Source organism: Chiloscyllium plagiosum, chromosome 30 (assembly GCF_004010195.1).
Source record: "Chiloscyllium plagiosum isolate BGI_BamShark_2017 chromosome 30, ASM401019v2, whole genome shotgun sequence".
Classification (NCBI taxonomy): domain Eukaryota; kingdom Metazoa; phylum Chordata; class Chondrichthyes; order Orectolobiformes; family Hemiscylliidae; genus Chiloscyllium; species Chiloscyllium plagiosum.
In genome coordinates, this window is record NC_057739.1 from 45,146,646 (window position 1) to 45,166,594 (window position 19,949).

The window sequence follows — 19,949 nt, forward strand, 5'->3', positions numbered from 1 at the left end:
AATGCCTTCCATTCCTGAGCTGTTCAGTGTGAAAGTGTTTTCCCTCTCTTTACCATTGTGTTGGTTATATTTTACCTTAACTCTATGCCATCTCATTCCTAGTTTCTTAGATTATACAAGCAGAAGCAGCTTCACTCTGTTTGCATTTGACCAACCCCCTCATAATTTTTAGACCTCGGTCAGATCTCCTGTCATCTGCCTTGCATCACAAAGAAAACTCATGAACATTGCCCTATCCATCACGCAAAGCATCCATTGACTCCTGCTGCCTTGGGAAAGTAACTAACATAATCTAAGATGCCTCCCACTCAGCTGTAGTCTCTTCCATTGTGCAAACAGATTCATGAACAGCTTCTCCCTCACTGTTATCAGACTTTTGAACTTTGAGCTCTCTCTCTCTGCCACACTAACACTGTATTCTGCACTCTGTTCTGCTGTCCTGATGCATTTTATATGGTGGATCTGCCTGTGGAGCACACAAAACCCACTGAATTGCGAAGGATCTTCACCCAGAGGCCTATGAATCTATTGAATTCCCTGCCCAGTGAAGTAGTGCCGCTATTTCAGTAAATGTTTTTAAAGCTAAGATAGATTTTTTTTTTGAACAATGAAGGAATTAAGGGTTATGGTGAGCGGGCAGGTAAGTGGAGCTGAGCTCATGAAAAGACCAGCCATGATCTTATTGAATGGCAGAGTAGGGTCGAAGGGCCAGATGGCCTACTCCTGCTCCTAGTTCATATGTTCTTAAAACAATGTTTTTCACTGTGTCTGTGTACACGTGACAACACTAAATCAAATTAAACATTTCCTCAATCAATCCTACTGTTTGCAAGAATGATAAGTGGACTTCAGAGGTTATGAGGTGTGATTATACAAATTAGATCTGTTTTCTCTAAAATTAAAAGGCTACAGTGTGATATGATTAAAGTCTTCAAATATTAAAGGGAAAGACAGGGTAGATGAAAAAAGAAACTGAGCACTGCTGAGAGATTCCAGAGCTCGGGGGCCTTGTTAAAAGATAAGAGCCGGGGGGATGTTAGGAAGCACTTCTACAAACGAAAGGTTCCACATTGGTTGATGGATCAGTTGTAAATTTAAAGATGGTTCAATTTTTATTAACCAAACATTTAAGGGATATGGACCAAAAGTAGTTATATGGAGATAGGCCGCAGATCAGCAACAATCTCATTGAATGGCAAAACAGGTTTGAGGGGCTGAATGGCCTACTGCTGTTCCTATGTTCTCATACCTGGTCAATTTTTGTAAACTCTTTCTGCACGCTGTCCACTGTATTCATAATGTGCCGACAATTTACACAATACTCCAGCTGAAGTCTAACATGGTCTTGTAGTAGTTCAACATCACCCCTCAGCTCCTATACCCTGTGTTTAATAAAAAAGCTGAGACCACTGTGTGCACCTTATTTACTGCTCTCTCCACATGGCCCTGCCACCTTCAATGACATACACGTCCACACCTGCTCCTGCACCCTCCTTTAGAATGACGTTCCCTATTTTATATCATCTTTCGCTGTTTTCAGACCAAAATGCATCGCTCTTAGAGTCATACAGCAAGGAAACCGACCCTTCAGCCCAACTCATCCATGCTGACTCGATATCCTCAATTGAACTGGTTCCATTTGCCTGCATTTAGTCCACATCCGTTTGTACCTTTCCTATCCATGTAACTGTTCAAATGTTTCAAATGATGTAATTGTACTCCCCTCTGCCACTTCCTCTGGCAGTTTGTTCCATATACGCACCACCCTCAGTGTGAAAAAAGTTGCCCCTCAGATCCCCATTAAATACTTTTCCTCTCACCTTAAACCAATGTGGTCTGGTTTTGGACTCTCCTCTCTGAGGGAAAAGATCTTAGCTATTCATCTTATCCATGCCCCTCATGATTTTATAAACCTCTATAAGGTTGTTCTTCAGCCTGTAACACTGCAGGGGCCAAAAAAGTCTCAGCCTATTCAACCTCTCCTTATAACACAAACCTTCCACTCTGGCTAACATCCTTGTAAGTCTATCTTGCACCTTTTCCAATTTACTAACATCCTTCCTATAGCAGGGTGACCAGAATTGTGCACAGTGCCCCAAATGTTGCCCTCTACAATGTGACACACTGTCCCAAATCCTGTACTGAGTGCCCTGAGCAATGAAGGCTAGCATGCCAAATGACTTCTTCACCACCCTATCTACCTGTGCCGCCACTTTCAAAGAACTATGTACTTGCACCCCTATGTCTATCTGTTTGACAACACACCCTACGGCCTTATCATTAAGTGTGTACATCCTGCCTTTGTTTGTCTTAACAAAATGCAGCACCTAATTTATCTAAACCTCATTCCATCTGTCATTGCTCAGCCCACAGGTCCAGTTGATAAAGATCCCGTTGCACTCTTAGATGGCCTTCACTGTCCACTGGTGTCATCCACAAACCTATTAACCCCGTTTCCCATATTCTCATCAAATCATTGATATAAATGATGAACAGCAGTGACCCCAGTACCAGTCCTTGCTGCACATTGCTGGTCACAGGCCTGCAGTCAGAGCAACAACACTCTCCCACCACCCTGTCTCCTCCCATCAGGCCAATTTTATGTCCGATTGACTGGCTCTTTGTGGATCCCATGTGAGCCAGCCTCCCTAACCAGTCTTCTCTGCAGGGCCTTGTTAAAGTTAGGGTTACCCCAGCTGCCCTCTCTCTAACTTGAAATGTCTTTTTGAAATTCCAAATTGTCCTCCTAAGTTTGCAATTCTTCCAAATTTAAAGTCATCGTCAAACTTGGAGGTTATCGCCCACACACCGTATATTGATAGCATGGTAGTGACGTTTCTTGAATACAAGAGCTTATTGTGTTTAGTATCATGCAATTGCCTCTTAATATATTTAGTTTCATTCTGGCCTGCAGCTATTACTGAGTAACAATCTGTCTTCTTCTTGCCAGAGAGTGATGAGGAGCCAGATGGTGAAGGCGAAGGGATTTCTTTGGTAAGCATTTTTATTGTTCCTGAGCTGTCCCCCTCCCAAGTGTACTGCACCAGCTTGTACAGGGTCTGGCTGGCTTCAAGCAACTGCCAGGGGCTTCTGGACTCTGGGAACATCTAAACTCTAAATGCAAGTGCTATGGGAGTTTGTAAGGCAGTGTTTCAAGAGAGCACCTTTAAGTGAGGTGATGTCATGGATAGAATGCAAAACTTCATTTTCTTCCCCCACATTTTGTTGTATTTGTGACTAGCAAGGCAGCTTGACAGCACCAGGGACCTGGGTTTCATTCCAGCCTCGAGTGACTGTGTTGATTTTTCAGATTCTCCCTGAGTCTGTGTGGGTTTCCTCTCACAGTCCAAAGACGAGCAGGTTAGGTGGATCGGACATGCTAAATTGCCCATAGTGTCCAGGGATGTGCTGGCTAGGTGGGTTAACCACCCAGAAAAATGTTGTAGTTCTGTTCGCCGAGCTGGGAATTTGTGTTGCAGACGTTTCGTCCCCTGTCTAGGTGACGTTCTCAGTGCTTGGGTGCCTCCTGTGAAGCGCTTCTGTGATCTTTCCTCCGGCATTTATAGTGGTTTGTCTCTGCCGCTTCCGGTTGTCAGTTCCAGCTGTCCGCTGCAGTGGTCGGTATATTGGGTCCAGGTCGATGTGCTTATTGATTGAATCTGTGGATGAGTGCCATGCCTCTAGGAATTCCCTGGCTGTTCTCTGTTTGGCTTGTCCTATAATAGTAGTGTTAGGGTAATAGAGGGTCAGGGTAATTCAATGGCCCAAATGGTCAACTTTCACACTGGGATTCTATGATTCTTTGATTAACTGCCTCTTGTGTAATGTTTATGCTACAATCATTTTAGTTTATTTGTTGCAGTAAAAGTCATGGGATTGAAACTTGTCCTTTGGTTGTTTAGTTGGTTGTTGGGAAATCCATTGTAACTTTTTTAAAAAGTTATCAGTCTGTAATGGGATTGTTATAATGTGGATGGTAATCTGAAAGGGAACCAAATAATTAAATAAAAGAGCAAAATGGAGGTAAATGCTTTGAGCTGAACGTTGGATGTTGATATAATCTGACTGAAGCTCTTAGAGCAGTGAAAGCAGGATTGGCTCAACAAAATTACCAAAGGAAACAGTGTTAAAATCTAAACTGAAACCTGCTGAGGCAGCTTGGTGAAACATAAAGCAATGAGGACCCACTACTGTTGAGACACAGGAGACAAACTGGGACCCCACTCGGAAGAAGCCTCCACTGTTGTGTAAGAAATGGGAGAGAGGGGAAGGAAAGCTTTCTGTGGTAAAACCATCCTACCAGGGCCAACCAAATCATTTTAAAGGAATCTGCAGAATTCTAAATCGCCAGGACTGTGCTGTATTGAAAGACAGGAATTTGGTGAGGTCTTCCTCAGTGGAGAAGTCTGTGTTGGAATGCTCAGACTGAGGGGTAATTTTCAGGCGACTGTGAAAGATTTGCCCTCCTGCAATCGAGAAAAGTGACATTGCTGAAACTGGGAGAAATGTGGGATGTGATCTGAAAAGCTGTGTCACCTATGCAGTCCTGATTTATCATCGACATTCCAGTCATTACCTGGTATGACAGAAAGCTGAGGCTGCTGTATGGCTCCCTTAGGAACATTCCTGGTCTCACCTCTCCAGTCAGAGAGCATTCTGCTTCACTCCTGCTCTTATGTGCAACATTACAACACAGTAGTGACATTCAAAAACATCATTGGCTGGTAAAAATGTTTGAGATAACCTGCAGTTATGAAGTTTTCATGACCATAAACCTTTTTTGTTCCCTGACTTCCTCTTTATAACTGATCTGTCATATTAACAGTATTTGTGTGTTCTACTCTCTCATACAGTATCTGTACAAATAATATCCATAGATTAGTGAGTTTTGAGAAGATTTGTAGCTCAGGTTGAGGTTCTGGATGTAGGTTTGCTCACTGAGCTGGAAGGTTCATTTTCAGATGTTTCGTCATCATACTAGGTAACATTGTCAGCGAGTCTCCGGACAAAGTGCTGATGTTTCCTGCTTTCTATTTATATGCTTGGGTTTCTTTGGGTTGGTGATGTCATTTCCGACTGAGACGTCATTTCCGGTTCTTTTTCTCGGGGGTGGTAAATGGGGTCCAAGTCAATGTGTTTGTTGATAAGAGTTCCGGTTGGAATGCCAGACTTCCTGGGAATTCTCGTGCGTGTCTCTGTTTGGCTTGTCCTAGGATGGATGTGTTGTCCCAGTCGAAGTGGTGTCCTTCCTTATCTATACGTAAGGATACTAGTGAGAGAGGGTCATGTCGTTTTGTGGCTAGTTGACGTTCATGTATCCTGGTGGCTAGTTTTCTGCCTGTTTGTCCAATGTAGTGTTTTAGTCCTTCCACAGTATTTTGTAAACTATGGATAAGGAAGGACACCACTTCGACTGGGACAACACATCCATCCTAGGACAAGCCAAACAGAGAGATGCATAAGAATTCCTAGAAGCATAGAGTTCCAGTTGGAACGCCATCAACAAACACATCGACTTGGACCCCATTGAAACACATAAATAGAAAGCAGGAAACATCAGTGCTTCACCCGGAGGCTCACTGAAGATGTTACTGAGTATGGTGACGAAATGTCTGCGAATGAACCTTCCAGCTCAGCGAGCAAACCTACATCCAGAATATCTGTGGGTGCTTTCCTAGCCTTTGTTTTAAGACTGTTTAGATCAGAGAGAGAAGATGAAAGGAGTAACATCTGGTTTATGTTTGGGAGCAGGCTTTTGCCAGAGACCAAGTGCCTCAGCTCGCAGACAGTGGTATGGATGATGATGGAGATGAGCTTCCTGAGGACCCTGAGACCTGCCTGCAGATGAACCTGGTGTATCAGGAAGTGATTGTGGAGAAGCTGCAGGACCTTGAGCTGCTGCTCGCCCATAATAAGGAGCAACAGGTGACTGTCTGGGTTTTGTACTTTATTTGGGGAAGGTATAGGGGTGATTAGCAAAGGGAAGGAGTCCTTGGATAGTGAAGCTCATGCGTTTCTCCAGCCCCTTTTATATAATGGAGCTGCTAGTGGTTTCCTAACTCTGAAAGCGAAGCAGCAACAGGAAATGTCTGCACAGCTGCCTGTGCCTGTCCTGACCAGAGAAACTGAGATGGGAGTGATTGATATTTCCAGTTCCCCATCACTCTGCCCAATTTATCCACATCCTCACTGAATGGATCTTGGAGCTGAGCATCTTTCAATATTTCACTACCATTTACCCCCCACTGTTGAATTAGAATTAGGTTTGGTTTCATTTGTTTGTTTTAGGAATTGATTTGGATTTCCATGATCCTTTGTGAGAGGAAATGCTTCTTGTCATCACCCTGATCTATCTTCCTTGTATCTGATGGTTCAGCCCCTTTGTTTTGGAACTTCAGTGGAAGAAATAGTTTGATTAGTTCACCACTTCATCGTCAATATTCAAAAATACAACTGATCCTCCTGCACTTGACCCGAGTTTGAATTCTATTTTGGTGACGTTCCTTGCTGCACCTAAACACAGGCCAGTAGAAGGTTACAGCACAGAGAGATGTTGTTCAGACCATTGTCAGTGCAGTTCCCTGCAAGAGTAACTCACTTGTGCACCTGTTTCCTGTAACACCCCACTGGTCAGATAACTGTCCAGTTCCTTTTAGAAAGTTCAATTTGAACCTACTCTACCACACTCTCAGTATATTCCAGTCAGACCCTAACTATTCGGCTGCTTTTAAAAGCAGCTTTTTCATCTGGTCACATTTGTGTATACTTTTACCAGTTACCGTAAACCAGTGCCTTCTGGTTCTTTATCCTTCAGCCCAAGGGGACAGTTTCTTTTTATTAACACTATCACATCCCTTGTGATCACCATCTCACATTTGTGTATACTTTTACCAGTTACCGTAAACCGTGCCTTCTGGTTCTTTATCCTTCAGCCCAAGGGGACAGTTTCTTTTTATTAACACTATCACATCCCTTGTGATCACCATCTCTCTGAGCTCCGCTCCACCTCCAGTTCTCTAAGGAGAGCCATCCCAGATTGTCCAGTATGTCTATGTAACTGAACTCTCTGGAATCACTACTTTTCTAAAGCCTTCATATTCTTCTGAAAGTTTGGTGCTCAGAATTAGAATCCATTTTCTCGTTGAGACTGATATAGTGATTTATTTTAAAAAGCCATAATTTCCTTGATTTTGTGCTTTATTCCTCTACTTTTATAAATCCTACGAACCACTTTCTCAAGCTATCCTGCCCTTTTGGGTGGATCACCCAGGCTCCCCTCTGTGTCTGCACCCCTTCAGAATTGTATTCTTGAAGTTACCCCTCCTCATTATTCCAACCTAAATGAATCACTTAGAACATAGAATATTACAGCGCAGTACAGGCCCTTCGGCCCTCGATGTTGTGCCGCCCTGTCATACCAATCTGAAGCCCATCCCACCTACACTATTCCATGTACGTCCATATGCCTGTCCAATGACGACTTAAATGTACTTAAATTTGGTGAATCTACTAACATTGCAGGCAAAGCATTCCATGCCCTTACTACTCTGAGTAAAGAAACTACCTGACATCTGTCCTATATCTATCACCCCTCAATTTAAAGCTATGCCCCCTCATGCTCGCTGTCACCATTTTTGTAAAAAGGCTCTCACTGACCACCCTATCTAACCCTCTGATTATCTTATATGTCTCTATAAAGTCACCTCTCAACCTTCTCTCTCACAAAAACAGTCTCAAGTCCCTCAGCCTTTCCTCGTAAGACCTTCCCTCCATACCAGGCAACATCCTAGTAAATCTCCTCTGAACCCTTTCCAAAGCTTCCACATCTTTATAATGCGGTGACCAGAACTGTACACAATACTCCCAACTGCGGCTGCACCAGAGTTTTGTACAGCTGTAGCATAACCTCATGGTTCTGGAACTCGATCCCTCTATTAATAAAAGCTAAAACACTGTATGCCTTCTTAACAACCTTGTCAACCTGGGTGGCAACTTTCAAGGATCTGTGTACCTGGACACCGAGATCTCTCTGCTCATCTACACTACCAAGAATCTTACCATTAGCCCAGTACTTTGCATTCCAGTTACTCCGACCAAAGTGAATCACTTCACACTTGTCCACATTAAACTCCATTTGCCATCTCTCAGCCCAGCTCTGCAGCTTATCTATGTCTCTCTGTAACCTACTACATCCTTCGTCACTATCCCCAATTCCACTGACCTTAGTGTCGTCTGTAAATTTACTAACCCACCCTTCTACACCCTCATCCAGGTCATTTATAAAAATGAACAGCAGTGGACCCAACACCGACCCTTGTGGTACACCACTAGTAACTGGTCTCCAGGGTGAACATTTCCCATCAACCAACACCCTCTGTCTTCTTTCAGCAAGCCAATTACTGATCCAAACTGCGATATCTCCCACTATCTCATTCCTCCGCATTTTGTACAATAGCCTACTGTGGGGAACCTTATCAAACGCCTCGCTGAAATCCATATACACCACATCAACCGGTTTACTCTCATCTACCTGTTTGGTCACCTTCTCAAAGAACTCCATAAGGTTTGTGAGGCACGACCTACTCTTCACAAAACCGTGCTGACTATCCCTAATCAAATTATTCTTTTCTAGATGGTTATAAATCCTATCTCTTATAATGTTTCCCAACACTTTACCAACAACTGAAGTAAGGCAGTGTGGCACTTAGGCAGATTCCTTTCTGTATGTCACACAACTGCATCACTCTTATCCACCCTCTGTCACCTCATCAGCAGTCACCTAAACACAATTTGCTCTTAAAGCCATGATGGCTTTCCTGAATTAATCCACATCTGTCTAAGCAAGTGTTAATTTTGTCTTGGATTATTGTTGAGAAAAACTTTCCTCCGACTAAGGTTAAACTGCCTGGCCTCTTGTTGCTGGGCCTCTCCACGTATCATTTTGAAATTCTTTGTGAGGTTTGGTGGCTATGTTCAGGGGATGCTTCTGCTCTGGGAGTGACTATAAGGTGTGTTCTTCTCTCCTGCAGTCTGAAATCATGTCTGACCTGGCTGGACATGGGGTGGAGAAAGCAAAGTCAACAAAGAATCCATTTCCCACTTTGTACCTGGGGCACTTCCTGAAACCATATTTCAAGGATAAAGTCACTGGCCTGGTGAGTATTGTTGAGTTTGACAATTTATCCTAAACAGGATTTAGCTGTGTCAGCTGTTTATTAGATACTAACAGATCTATCCTCTCTCCTATCTGGTGTGAAGAGCACATATAGGAGAAAGTGAGGTCTGCAGATGCTGGTGATCGGAGTCAAGAATGTGGTGCTGGGAAAGCAGAGGAGCTTGTGCTTGAAACATCGCCTCTCCTGCTCCTCGGATACTGCCTGACCGGCTCTACTTTCCCAGCACTGCACTGAAGAGAACTTGTGCAGGTTCCCTAGCAATTCACACCAAAAGTTCAATGTTTTTAACTTTTTTTTTAAACAAGGGAGAAGTGGCCCCTTTCACTGATTTAGTACATTGTTGGAATCTGCAAACTGGAAGTCCTGCCTGTCGGAGGATGGATCAGGATTAGGAAGGGACGGCTAATGTAGATGATCAGCCACGATTACTTAGATTTTGGAGTAGATTTGAAGGGCTGAATGGCCTACACCTGTTTCCTTGTGTTCATAAAACCTAATTATTTGATCATTAACATCAGAGAAGAGAATCTGAACCCAGCGGGATAATTACTTCAGTCTCATTCTGCCTCGATGTCAAACAGTTTCTATCTGGGCGATGATTGAGGTTTAATATTGCACATTCCTGCATCATTCCCATCAATTGGCAAATGACACCTGGGTTTCTTTAGGTCAATATTTAAAATGTCTGCTTACACTCTCTCTGTCTCTTTGTGATCAGGGCCCACCAGCAAACCAGGACACAAAGGAAAAGGCTACGCAAGGCATCAAATCCTTTGATGAATTTTTAATTACAAGTTGTAAGTATTGCACACGAGTAAGGCACGTGAATAAGTGCTCAGTCTAATCTTTTATCCCCTTGGTAATCAAGCATCCATCTACCTCTGCCTTCATGTTTCCTGGTTGAGGAAGTATTGTCTCCAGTTCTGCCCTCTGCTGGAGTGATGGAGATTGAAAGCCATTTGGGTCCTCAGCTGTAGAATTCTCTTCCAAGATTGTGTGTGTGCACACGCAATCCCTTTTGCTTCCCTCCCCTTTACAATCCTGAGCTTCTTTCCTTGACTGAATGCTTGGTCACCTGTCCTAATGAGTATTGTGTGTTTCACACTTTGCCTGCTCATGCTCCTGTTAATCTCCTTGGCCGTGTTACAGTATTAAAAATGCAGAATAATTTATTTTGCGATAGAAATATAGGAACACAGGAACAGGAGTAGACCAGCTGGACCATTGAACCTGCTGAACCATTCAGTATGTTCACAGCTTATGTCCACCTTGAAGCCTTTCTCCCACACTCCATCCCCTTTGTTACTGGGATTTAAAAATCTCTACATACAGCAGAATGTATACACCCTACTCCCTCAGCTGATCTACCATACTGTAACTTTATGTTCTATACATTGCAATTAGAATAAATGGAATTGCTTGCCTGTTACTTGCCAATCATCATCATCCTCAGAACAAAGTAAGATCCAATTACTAGAGACTGACAAAACGTAGACAAAGTTCCTCCTTCACTGAACTCTCCCACTTTATACTCTCCTGCACTGAGAACCTTTTTGGGTGTGCCCAGAAAGCACTGAAGAGGCCTATTTTCATCAAATGTTAAAAGGAACAGCCTTTGAGTTTCTGAAAACCAGTTTTAACCAGGCGATTAACTAGCTGGATCTGTTCAGAACTTCGATGTCCCTATTTTAAAGCTAGAACAAAACTTGTCAACTAAAAGTTACTTGCTAAATCAAATTAAAATCATACATTTGAAAAAAATAACCCTTAAAACTATCCCACTCACCTACTGAGAAACTGAGGCAAAATCATGGCCAGGCTCTTTTATGAAGTGGTGTGACAGACTGACAGCTTTATACAGTATTCACCTGTGATGCTTCCAGCTTGCTGTTTTAATAAGTTGTCAGCCACTTGTTGAGGAAAGAGTTTGAGAGCGTTTCTTCTTGAATGTGTCTGTCATGGATCAGAAAAGGAAAACCGCAGACATAGATAATGTCTCTGTGTCTCCCTCCCTGGGAGTCTGAGGCAAACTGAAGTCTGATATCCTGTGTGTGTCACTCATTGTCTCCCAGTGACTGGTAAAGTGGGTGTGAGAGTGGTTCCAACTGAGTTTTAAAGGACCCAATGAACCATCACAAAAGAGTGTCTCCGCTTCTGGGTGAGGTGTTTAATGTTTGCCTTTTTCACAGGGAAACAGAAAGAAAAGGAAAAGTTAAGGCTCTCAATCGCAAGTGACGCGATGCAGAGGCTGCTGCAGCCCAAACTCTTAAGGTAATCTTTTAAACTGAGCACAATCTGAGAGTCTGTGAAGCAGTGATGAAATCAGAGGCCCTGCCTTCTCTCTGTACCAATGTGTGTTTGAGGGAGTGGAGATGGCTGTGACTGTGTACTGTTTGTTTTTAACACAATGTTCTGGCACAAAGTTATCCTCCCTCCCTCCCTCCCTCCCTCCCCTGCATCATCTCCTCCTGCTCCTTGCTCACTTATGGTACAATTCATCTCCTGTCCCTCCATCTACCTTCTTATAAACTTGACATTCTCCGGCAGCCTGCCCCCTGGGTTCTAATCTGTAGCAATTCTGCTCATTCTCTGCCTCCCCTGTGCTTATAGACCCACTTGGATGTTTCAAGTGGTTATGGCTTTGTTTTGAACATTGCTTGATTTTAAAATCTCTAGTTCCTCCTTCATTTGATTCTGATGCTATGTGGTGCCTTGGGATGTTCTGAATACATGAAGCATGCTTTTTAAATGCAATATGTTCTCAATATGGAGCTGATACTTTGAAAAAGGATGGAGGGCGGGGCGCAGCATGATTCGAACCTTGATACATCTGAGTGAGAGGAGCATTTTCTTATTCACTGGAGACAGCCTGAATTCAAAGGTGGCCTCCTGGCAAATGCAGAATAGGGAGGGGCTGAGTTGTGTCATGGGTGCTGGAATATTTTGATTTGACTGGGGAGAAAGAACTGCATGGTGAGCATGAAGAAATGTCTCCTCCTTTCTGATTTTAAATTGACCCCCTCTATTCTAAGGCTGTGCCCAAGGCTGTTTGCTGACCAACAGGGATCACTGGCCTGTCAGCAGCTAATGCCCTGACTGGTCTCAGCAACAGGTCAGGACGTACACTAGAATTATCCCTTTATACTTCTAGGCTCGAATATCTAAACAAGAAGATGGAACTGTCCCGCGATGAAACGGAGAAAGAGATGTTGATGAAACAAATCGGAGAGACCAATCGAGAAATGGACAACATCAAGTGAGATAACCTTCCTGCCAACAGGCATTTTTAGCAGAGTATCTCATTGAGCAATAATTCTCCTCCTTAACCAATGCACATTCTGTTTTATTCTAATGCTGGGTCTGAACCTTGTGGGAGAGCTTCTCTGATTCACTCCTGCTCTGGCCTTGATTGTGAGAGAAGTGCATGTTGATCTGGTTGCTCACGTTCATTCTGTATAGCTGATGTAAACTAGTTTGAAGGTTCATCGACATCCAACAGAGGTTTTGGCCACACTCTGAGATTAATTAATCCTAATTTGTTCTGTTTGTGATATTTAACGTCTGGGGTGTTTCTGTTCAGTCCTCTCCCAAAGGAAAGCTTGCTGTTTTGTGAGCGCAGTAGTAAGATGAATCCTAAATGCTGGTGTGAGCCAGGAGACCGGATATTGCCCAAACCTGGAGCGATCTCCTCCTTCCAATTAGCCTTAGGATCTATCTCATTCACAGGAGCCACAAGATTTGGCATCGTATGTAATGAGTACCGAACGTTCAGTTATATGCTCACTTCCTAAAGATGGTGACTTTTGTTTTATTATTTTGTGGCATATTTTGAAGTCTCCTGAAAAATGTTTCCTTGTGTGTTTTTAAAACTTTTTTTTATTCTTGATTGATCTGTTGTCGATCTTTGTGTCCTGTTTATAGTGAAAGCCAGTGCCTTTCTAAAGCAGTCAGCTGGAGGTACCACCGAGAATACTGAGCAGCTTCAGATTAGGATGAGCGCTTTGACTAGAATCTTCCCAGAACAGCACTGATTTTTATTTAACACAGGCTGCTGTTAGGGTATTCTAGCATCTGTTTTATTTTATCTTGATTAAAGTTGGGAGAGCAGTGTTTTGGGCATTGGAACAGGTGTAGGCCATTCAGCCCCTTGAACCTGTTCCATTGTTCAGTGCAATCATGGCTGATCTTTGGCCTAACTCCATAAAATCACCTTTGGACCATATCACTTAACATTTGTTAAGCAAAGGTATTTATGTATCTAAAGGTAGATAAGGTTAACAGCTGATCTAGCACCTCTTTGAAAAGAGTTCCAAACCTCTCCCACCCTTTGTGTGTGGAAGTGTTTCCTGACATCTCTCCTGAATGGTCTGGCCCTCATTCTCAGACTGTGCCCCTCGTTCGAGAATCCCCAACTAGTGGACATGATTTATCGTTATTTACCTGTCTCTTCCTGCTAATATCTTGGAGACTTCAATCAGATCACTCCATAATCTTTTAAATTCTAGAGAAAACAGGCCTAATTTGTCTAATCTCTCCATAGAACTTGAGCCCTCTTTGTAAACTTACTTAGTACTCCTTCCAAAGCCAGTATACATTACATGCACCTTCCTGATTTAAACTTCCCATTAGTGCTGGGGAACTCCTGCTTGTTCTGTGCATTTGGCCAATGGAAGGGCAGAACGCAGGGGGTTTGGCTTAATTGTGAAGCCTGTTGGGCGGAGACACTGCCCATAGGAATGGAGCATCATCAGATAGGCGGAGCTAACTGATCAGTGTCTGATAGGATGGTGCACAGGCCCAAGGACCTGAATGGCCACTTCCTATCCCTGTGATGGCATTACTGGGCCAGGAGTTAACCATGGAACCAATGCATTGTGTCTTGATGTATGATATTCAGTACAGGTAGCTTGAGCTGCTCGTATATTCTAGTAATAAAGTATTTACTGTATGAGATTCACCACTTGTCAAAGACTTTAATGACCAGCAGAAGCTGTAGACTGCAGCTTCAGAGTTTCTGGAGCTGCCTTCTCCAAATTCAGCTCTCATTGATTGATTTGATGGGACTGCGTTGAGGTTGAAAGGTTTGCTTTTGAGTGCAGACCATTCGGTGATCAAATTAGGATGTGCAGAGTTCAAACCACTCCCACCCCCTTTAGGGTGGGGACGTTAGGGGAATCTTTATCAGGAGCTTCAAAGGATTCTCCAGCATGTCCTTTAAACCTGACAGCAGTAAGGCCGCAGCGTCAGTAATGCTCACCCTGGATCGTGCACTATGCTGCCACAGTGGGCTAGCCTGCTAAGCAATTACACTTCAGCCTCATTGTGGGTATTAGGATCGTTATTCTTTGCCGTGTTTTTAAAAATGGTCCAATATTCTGGCTGCCGAGAGTTGAGTAAGACTTTATTCAACCCCTTCTATTTAATTAAGGTGATGGAGTGAAACTGTTATCACGTGGTGACCTGTATGTTTCTGCAATTTGAAGCCTGAAATTGGGAAACGAGTACTTGCAGCTCAGTGACTTTGAGCATTGCTAGTAACTCAAACTGTGCTTTATAAAAGAGTGTTACTCCTTAACTTTCTTATAGCCAGATGACGCAACGCCAGTTGTTGGGAAATAGGTTTGATGACCACGACTGGATCAAGATTGCCAATATTGATGTAAGTATGTTAACTTTTCATCTGCTTGGTGTTAGATTATTTTGTCTCTCCCTGTTACTCCCGTTCTACTGGGCCTCGACTGAACGCAGTGACTTCGGGTTGAGACATTTCACTGATGGCCTTGGCTACCTTCCAGTTTACAGACAGGGCAGCAAGTACCCAATGGATCATCTTTCCATTTGGGAGCCAGTTGCTGGGTGTACTTAGTTTGAGGATGTAGGCTGGGCCAGCACTTACTGCCTATTTCTAGTTGCCCTTTCAGATTGTGGTGGTGAATTATCACTTTAACTCCAGCGGCTTGATGGTTACGGAAGTGGCTCTGGAATCACATGTGAGTCAGGCCTTGTAAGAATGGCAGCTTAGTGACTGTCCAATGTTTATGACAGTCCTGTAGTTTCATTGTCACCATTACTGATACTAGGTTTTTATCCCAGATTTATTTGCCTGTAACTAACAGTTCAATCTCCCCAGTTCCCATGGTGAGATTTGGAGCCTTTTTTCCAGGGTATTAGTCCAAGCCTCAAGGCTCGCCTCCAGTAATGTTACCACTAAGACTGCCATACCTGCCCATTGAGAAACTAATGTCTTGTATTTGTACAGACTCATACCGTTGCTCTGTCAAAACAACAAGGGACAGTTTGAATTCTGCTGAGCTGATGGATTCCTGGCAGGCAGTTCAAACCAGATCTATTTACTCACTCCCCTTTCAAACCAGCCGTGTTTTGACTAAATTCTGGGAGGTTCCCAGAAACCAGTGGTTCCCACCTTGAATGCTGTAGGGCACCTCACGGTGCATTCTGCAATGGATCGATACAACTGGTTGGCTTGACCATTTCAAAGACTGTTAGAAATTACCACAAACTGTGATGGAGCACCTCAGTAGATCTGGCTGTATCCATGAGGTGGGAAATGGACTTAACATTTTGGGTGCAGTGTGGTTCTTAGTTTGGAAGAAGAATCTCCAATTGTGGGCCTACTGCTGTATCGTAAGAGCCATCGTCCCATCCTGTCATATAGGACTCCAGTATTAAGCCTGCTTCCCTCCCCACTGATACAGCCAGGCCTGCCAAACTTTCTCCAGCACTCTCTTGATGGGAGTTCCAGCTTCTTTAGTATTTTGCTTTTATAAGAATTAAACACATTTCTTTGTATCTGGAGTCAAGTTAGGCCAGACCCCCTGCGGTTGATGTGTACATGGATTTCAGTAAGGTGTTTGATAAGGTTCCCCATGGTAGCCTATTGCATAAAATGCGGAGGCGTGGCATTGAGGGTGATTTAGCGGTTTGGATCAGAGATGGGCTAGCTGAAAGCAGCAGGGTGGTGGTTGATGGGAAATGTTCATCCTGGAATTCAGTTACTAGTGGGGTACAGCAAGGATCTGCTTTGCGGCCACTGCTGTTTGTCATTTTTATAAATGACCTGGATGAGGGCGTAGACGGATGGGTGAGTAAATTTGCAGATGACACTAAGGTTGGTAGAGTTGTGGATAGAGCCGAAGGATCTTGTAGGTTGCAGCTGCAGAGCTGGGCTGAGCGGTGGCAAATGGAGTTTAACGCGGAAAAGTGTGAGGTGATTCACTTTGGAAGGAGTAACAGGAATCGAGAGTACTGGGCTCGTGATAAGATTCTTGATAGTGTCAATGAGCAGAGAGATCTTGGTGTCCACGTACATAGATCCCTCAAATTTGCCACCCAGGTTGTTGGGTTGTGAAGAAGGCATAGTGTGTGTTAGCTTTTATTGGTAGAGGGATTGAGTTTCAGAACCATGAGGTCATACAGCAGCTGTACAAAACTCTGTTGTGGCCACACTTGGAGTATTTCGTAATGTTCTGGTCACCGTATTATGTGGAAGCTTTGGAAAGGGTTCAGAGGAGATTTACTGGGATGTTGCCTGGCATGGAGGGAAGGCTGAGGGACTTCAGGCTGTTTTTGTTTGAGAAGAAGGTTGTGAGGTGACTTTGACATAAAGATGATCAGAGGGTTAGATAGGGTGGGCAGGGAGAGCCTTTTTCCTCGGGTGGTGATATCTAGCACAAGGGGACATAGCTTTAAATTGAAGGGTGATAGATATAGGTCAGATATCAGAAGTAGTCTCTTTACTCAGCACAGTATGGGTATGGAACACACTGCCTGCAATAGTTGTAGGCTCACCAACTTTAAGGGCATTTAAATGGTCGTTGGATAGACATCTGGATGAAAATGGAATAGTGTCGGTTCGATGGGCTTTAGCTTGGTTTCACAGGTCAGCACATCATCGAGGGCCAAAGGGCCTGTACTGCGCTGGAATTGTTCTATATTTTATAATGATAGTGGATTTGTTTTACAATGTTCCTGCATTTTTGTGATCATTGTTAATAAAACTCACTCTTGCAGTGGGATTTGTATCTGGAACGTTACCATGAATGTTGGTTGAGTATAATGTACAAGGCATCTATGAAGAAGGGTGGGTGTGGCTGATTCCTTTTCCCCCCCCTCCGTGGTTTGGATGAATGCTGTTATGTTGAGTTGGTCAGAGCAGGGATTGAACCTGGCACCTTCTGGGAATAGAATTGTTACAGACACAGTGGACTGAATGGCCAACTTCTACACTGTAAAGATTCTATCTTTTAGATAGTGATGACAGAATGCTCGTTTGTGTTTCCAGTTTGATGGCAGTCGCAAGTCTGAAGATATTAAAAACCTCTGGCAGAATTCTGAACATCCAAGTATTAACCAAGCAGAGTGGAGTAAGGAAGAGGTGCAGAGCCTGATTGAGATTGCAGAGAAGCACAGCTGTGTGGACTGGGAGTGCATCGCAAGTGAGCTGCAGGTACAGAGGTCTCCCTCCTGCGGATGCTGCTGTGTATATATTGGTGGGGTGGTTTACCAGTGGGAGAACTCCTCCTTTGCTCAGGGAGGTGATGAGCTGCAGTTGCCATCCTGAACTCTTCATGTGTTTTAGGAAGAGGAATTGGCCATTGTTACATGGCTAATCTTTAGACTCCATCTCTTTTAACCCATAATGTTTTTTGTGCTGTTGTGGGGGGATTTTGAACTTTCAGCTCTACTCAGCACTCAGTTGTGACGGTGGAATCTTTTACATCAGACTAAGGCATACTGCCTTCTGGACAAGGATTTCAATCCCACCACGGGATTTAAACGTTCATTTCCAGACGATTAGCCTGGGTATCTGGATTGCAGTGTAGTAACAAGAGCACGGGACTGCTGGCCCTACAAGGCAGTCCTTGTGATGACCATGCATTTGCTCACTGGGTATCCACAGAGAGAAGGAGTCTCTGAAACCCTGGTTGATATTCCTTCCCCCACCCCTAGGCCAGTTGTGTCGAGATTAACTCTGTACCGATTTAATAAGTAGCTCTCGGGAGTTTCCTTTTTAACATAGAACGCAGCCCATTACAGGCCCTTCAGCCCTTGAGATTGTGCTGACCTTTTATCCTGCTCTATAGAAACATGTTTAACATTTTGTGGAGGAGTGTCAAACATACGGTTTTAGCATTGCTCTCCCCTGCAGCTTGTTTGCTCCACATGAGTCTCCCCCTGTGTGTACAGCACTGTCAGACTTGTCGAATCACAGCTGGCAGTTCTGTGTTTCCTCCAGTGCTGCAGTGAGCTCTCGGTCCAGGTTTACTTCAGTTAGAAGCCCAAGACCTTGTGACATTGAGGGGAAGGTCAGTGGTGTCTGGAAAGTTGTGTAAAGTGACTATTTTGGAAACTATGATATCACTTATCCCTGCATCTCTCCCTCCGGTTCCCCCAACAGACGAGCCGTACAGCTTTTATGTGCCTTCAGAAATACCAGGAGTTTAACAAGGAGCTGAGGAAAAAAGAATGGACTGAGGAAGAAGACCAGATGCTGACTGAGCTAGTGCAGAAGATGAGAGTAGGAAACTTCATTCCATACACCAAGAGTGAGTGCTCCCAGATTACAGGGCAACAGATTGGGCACATCCTCTGGAGCTCAGCTTTGAAGGTTAAAGTGGCCTGTGCAGAGATCTCTTGTCTTCTGCAGCAGATGACTCTGCTGGCTGATGGGAGGGTGAGACGTTCATGGTACAAAATGATTTCTGTGTTAATGTTAATTGACAGGGCAGTTTAGTGAGAGCTCTGCTGTACATCCTATCCCTGCCTGATGTATGTAATGCTACTTGAAGAACGAGGAAGATATCTGACACTGCTGCAGTGTTGGCTGTACAGTGAACTCAGACCTCCGTTGTTATTTCCTTCTCCCCAATTCCTGCCCAAAGACAACTCTCCTTTCTCATATTGGGGTACGTGCCCCACATGCTCCCCTTGAGGTATCCAAGTATGTGTTCAACTGTGGAGAGCTTCGCACATTGACCCCACACTGGGCCTCTCTCACGACATGGTGAACTGCAACAGGAGTCCTTGCTGTTGTGTCAACCCTGTGAGCTCTCTTCATTTGCTGTTCATTCACAGTGTTGCTGAGGGATGCCCTGTCTGCTGTAACTGAATGCCCACAAATGACCGATCATTTGGTGGTCAGCTTCATTGCTGCGTTTCTCTGTATTAGGCACAGACTGGGGCTCCTGGCTCACCTGTGGTTCTCTGGTGATCCAATCATATGTTTCACAGGTGAGAAAGATCCCAGGCCCTCAGCTGGGGCAGCGTCTGAGCTCTCAGGTGCCCTTTGGTTTGGCGATGGGCAGGTGGTGTGGCGTGGCATGGGTTTCTGCTCCTGAGGGAATTTGCTAGTCAGCTGAGCAATCCTGCTCACTGGGTTCTACCTGTGGAAGCTGATTGGGTATAGACCCTGCCTCATGGGGCGTGCTCGCCTTGCAGAACCTGCAAGTCCCTTCGCTTAGCCTGAGTCAGCTTCTCTCAACGGACAGACCTGTCAGAATTTCCACTGTAATTAGTTTGTGAAATATGAACATCCCTTTTAAGGATGGCATTTGTTGCCCATTCTAAACAGCCCTGGGAGAAGGTGGTTTCTTGAACTGTGCAGTAAGGATTTTCCAATAGCACTGTCAGGGAATTCCGGTGACAATGACCAGGAATTACTGCAGTCAGTGACCATTTTCAGGCAGACCTGGCAAGCAAACCCTTTATCATAATGTGCAGCAAGGAAGGCGTGGACCCAAATCTGACCTTTTT

General features: G+C 44.1%; 1 protein-coding gene across 3 annotated transcripts in view; it reads left to right on the top strand.

Moving 5' to 3' along the window:
* Window positions 1–2,591: 2,591 nt before the first annotated feature.
* Window positions 2,592–19,949, top strand: part of snapc4 (small nuclear RNA activating complex, polypeptide 4) — a 41,267-nt gene continuing 23,909 nt past the window's right edge. For 2 of the 3 annotated variants that reach the window (XM_043720631.1, XM_043720632.1), the window contains exons 1-9: window positions 2,592–2,994; window positions 5,752–5,925; window positions 9,030–9,155; window positions 9,895–9,973; window positions 11,366–11,447; window positions 12,328–12,432; window positions 14,763–14,835; window positions 17,479–17,643; window positions 18,595–18,742. In XM_043720631.1, the coding sequence (XP_043576566.1) occupies window positions 5,794–5,925; window positions 9,030–9,155; window positions 9,895–9,973; window positions 11,366–11,447; window positions 12,328–12,432; window positions 14,763–14,835; window positions 17,479–17,643; window positions 18,595–18,742 (910 nt within the window). In that variant the 5' untranslated portion in view covers window positions 2,592–2,994; window positions 5,752–5,793. Of the gene's footprint in view, window positions 2,995–5,751; window positions 5,926–9,029; window positions 9,156–9,894; window positions 9,974–11,365; window positions 11,448–12,327; window positions 12,471–14,762; window positions 14,836–17,478; window positions 17,644–18,594; window positions 18,743–19,949 lie in introns of those variants that run through there. The other variant, XM_043720634.1, reaches the window with a different exon arrangement.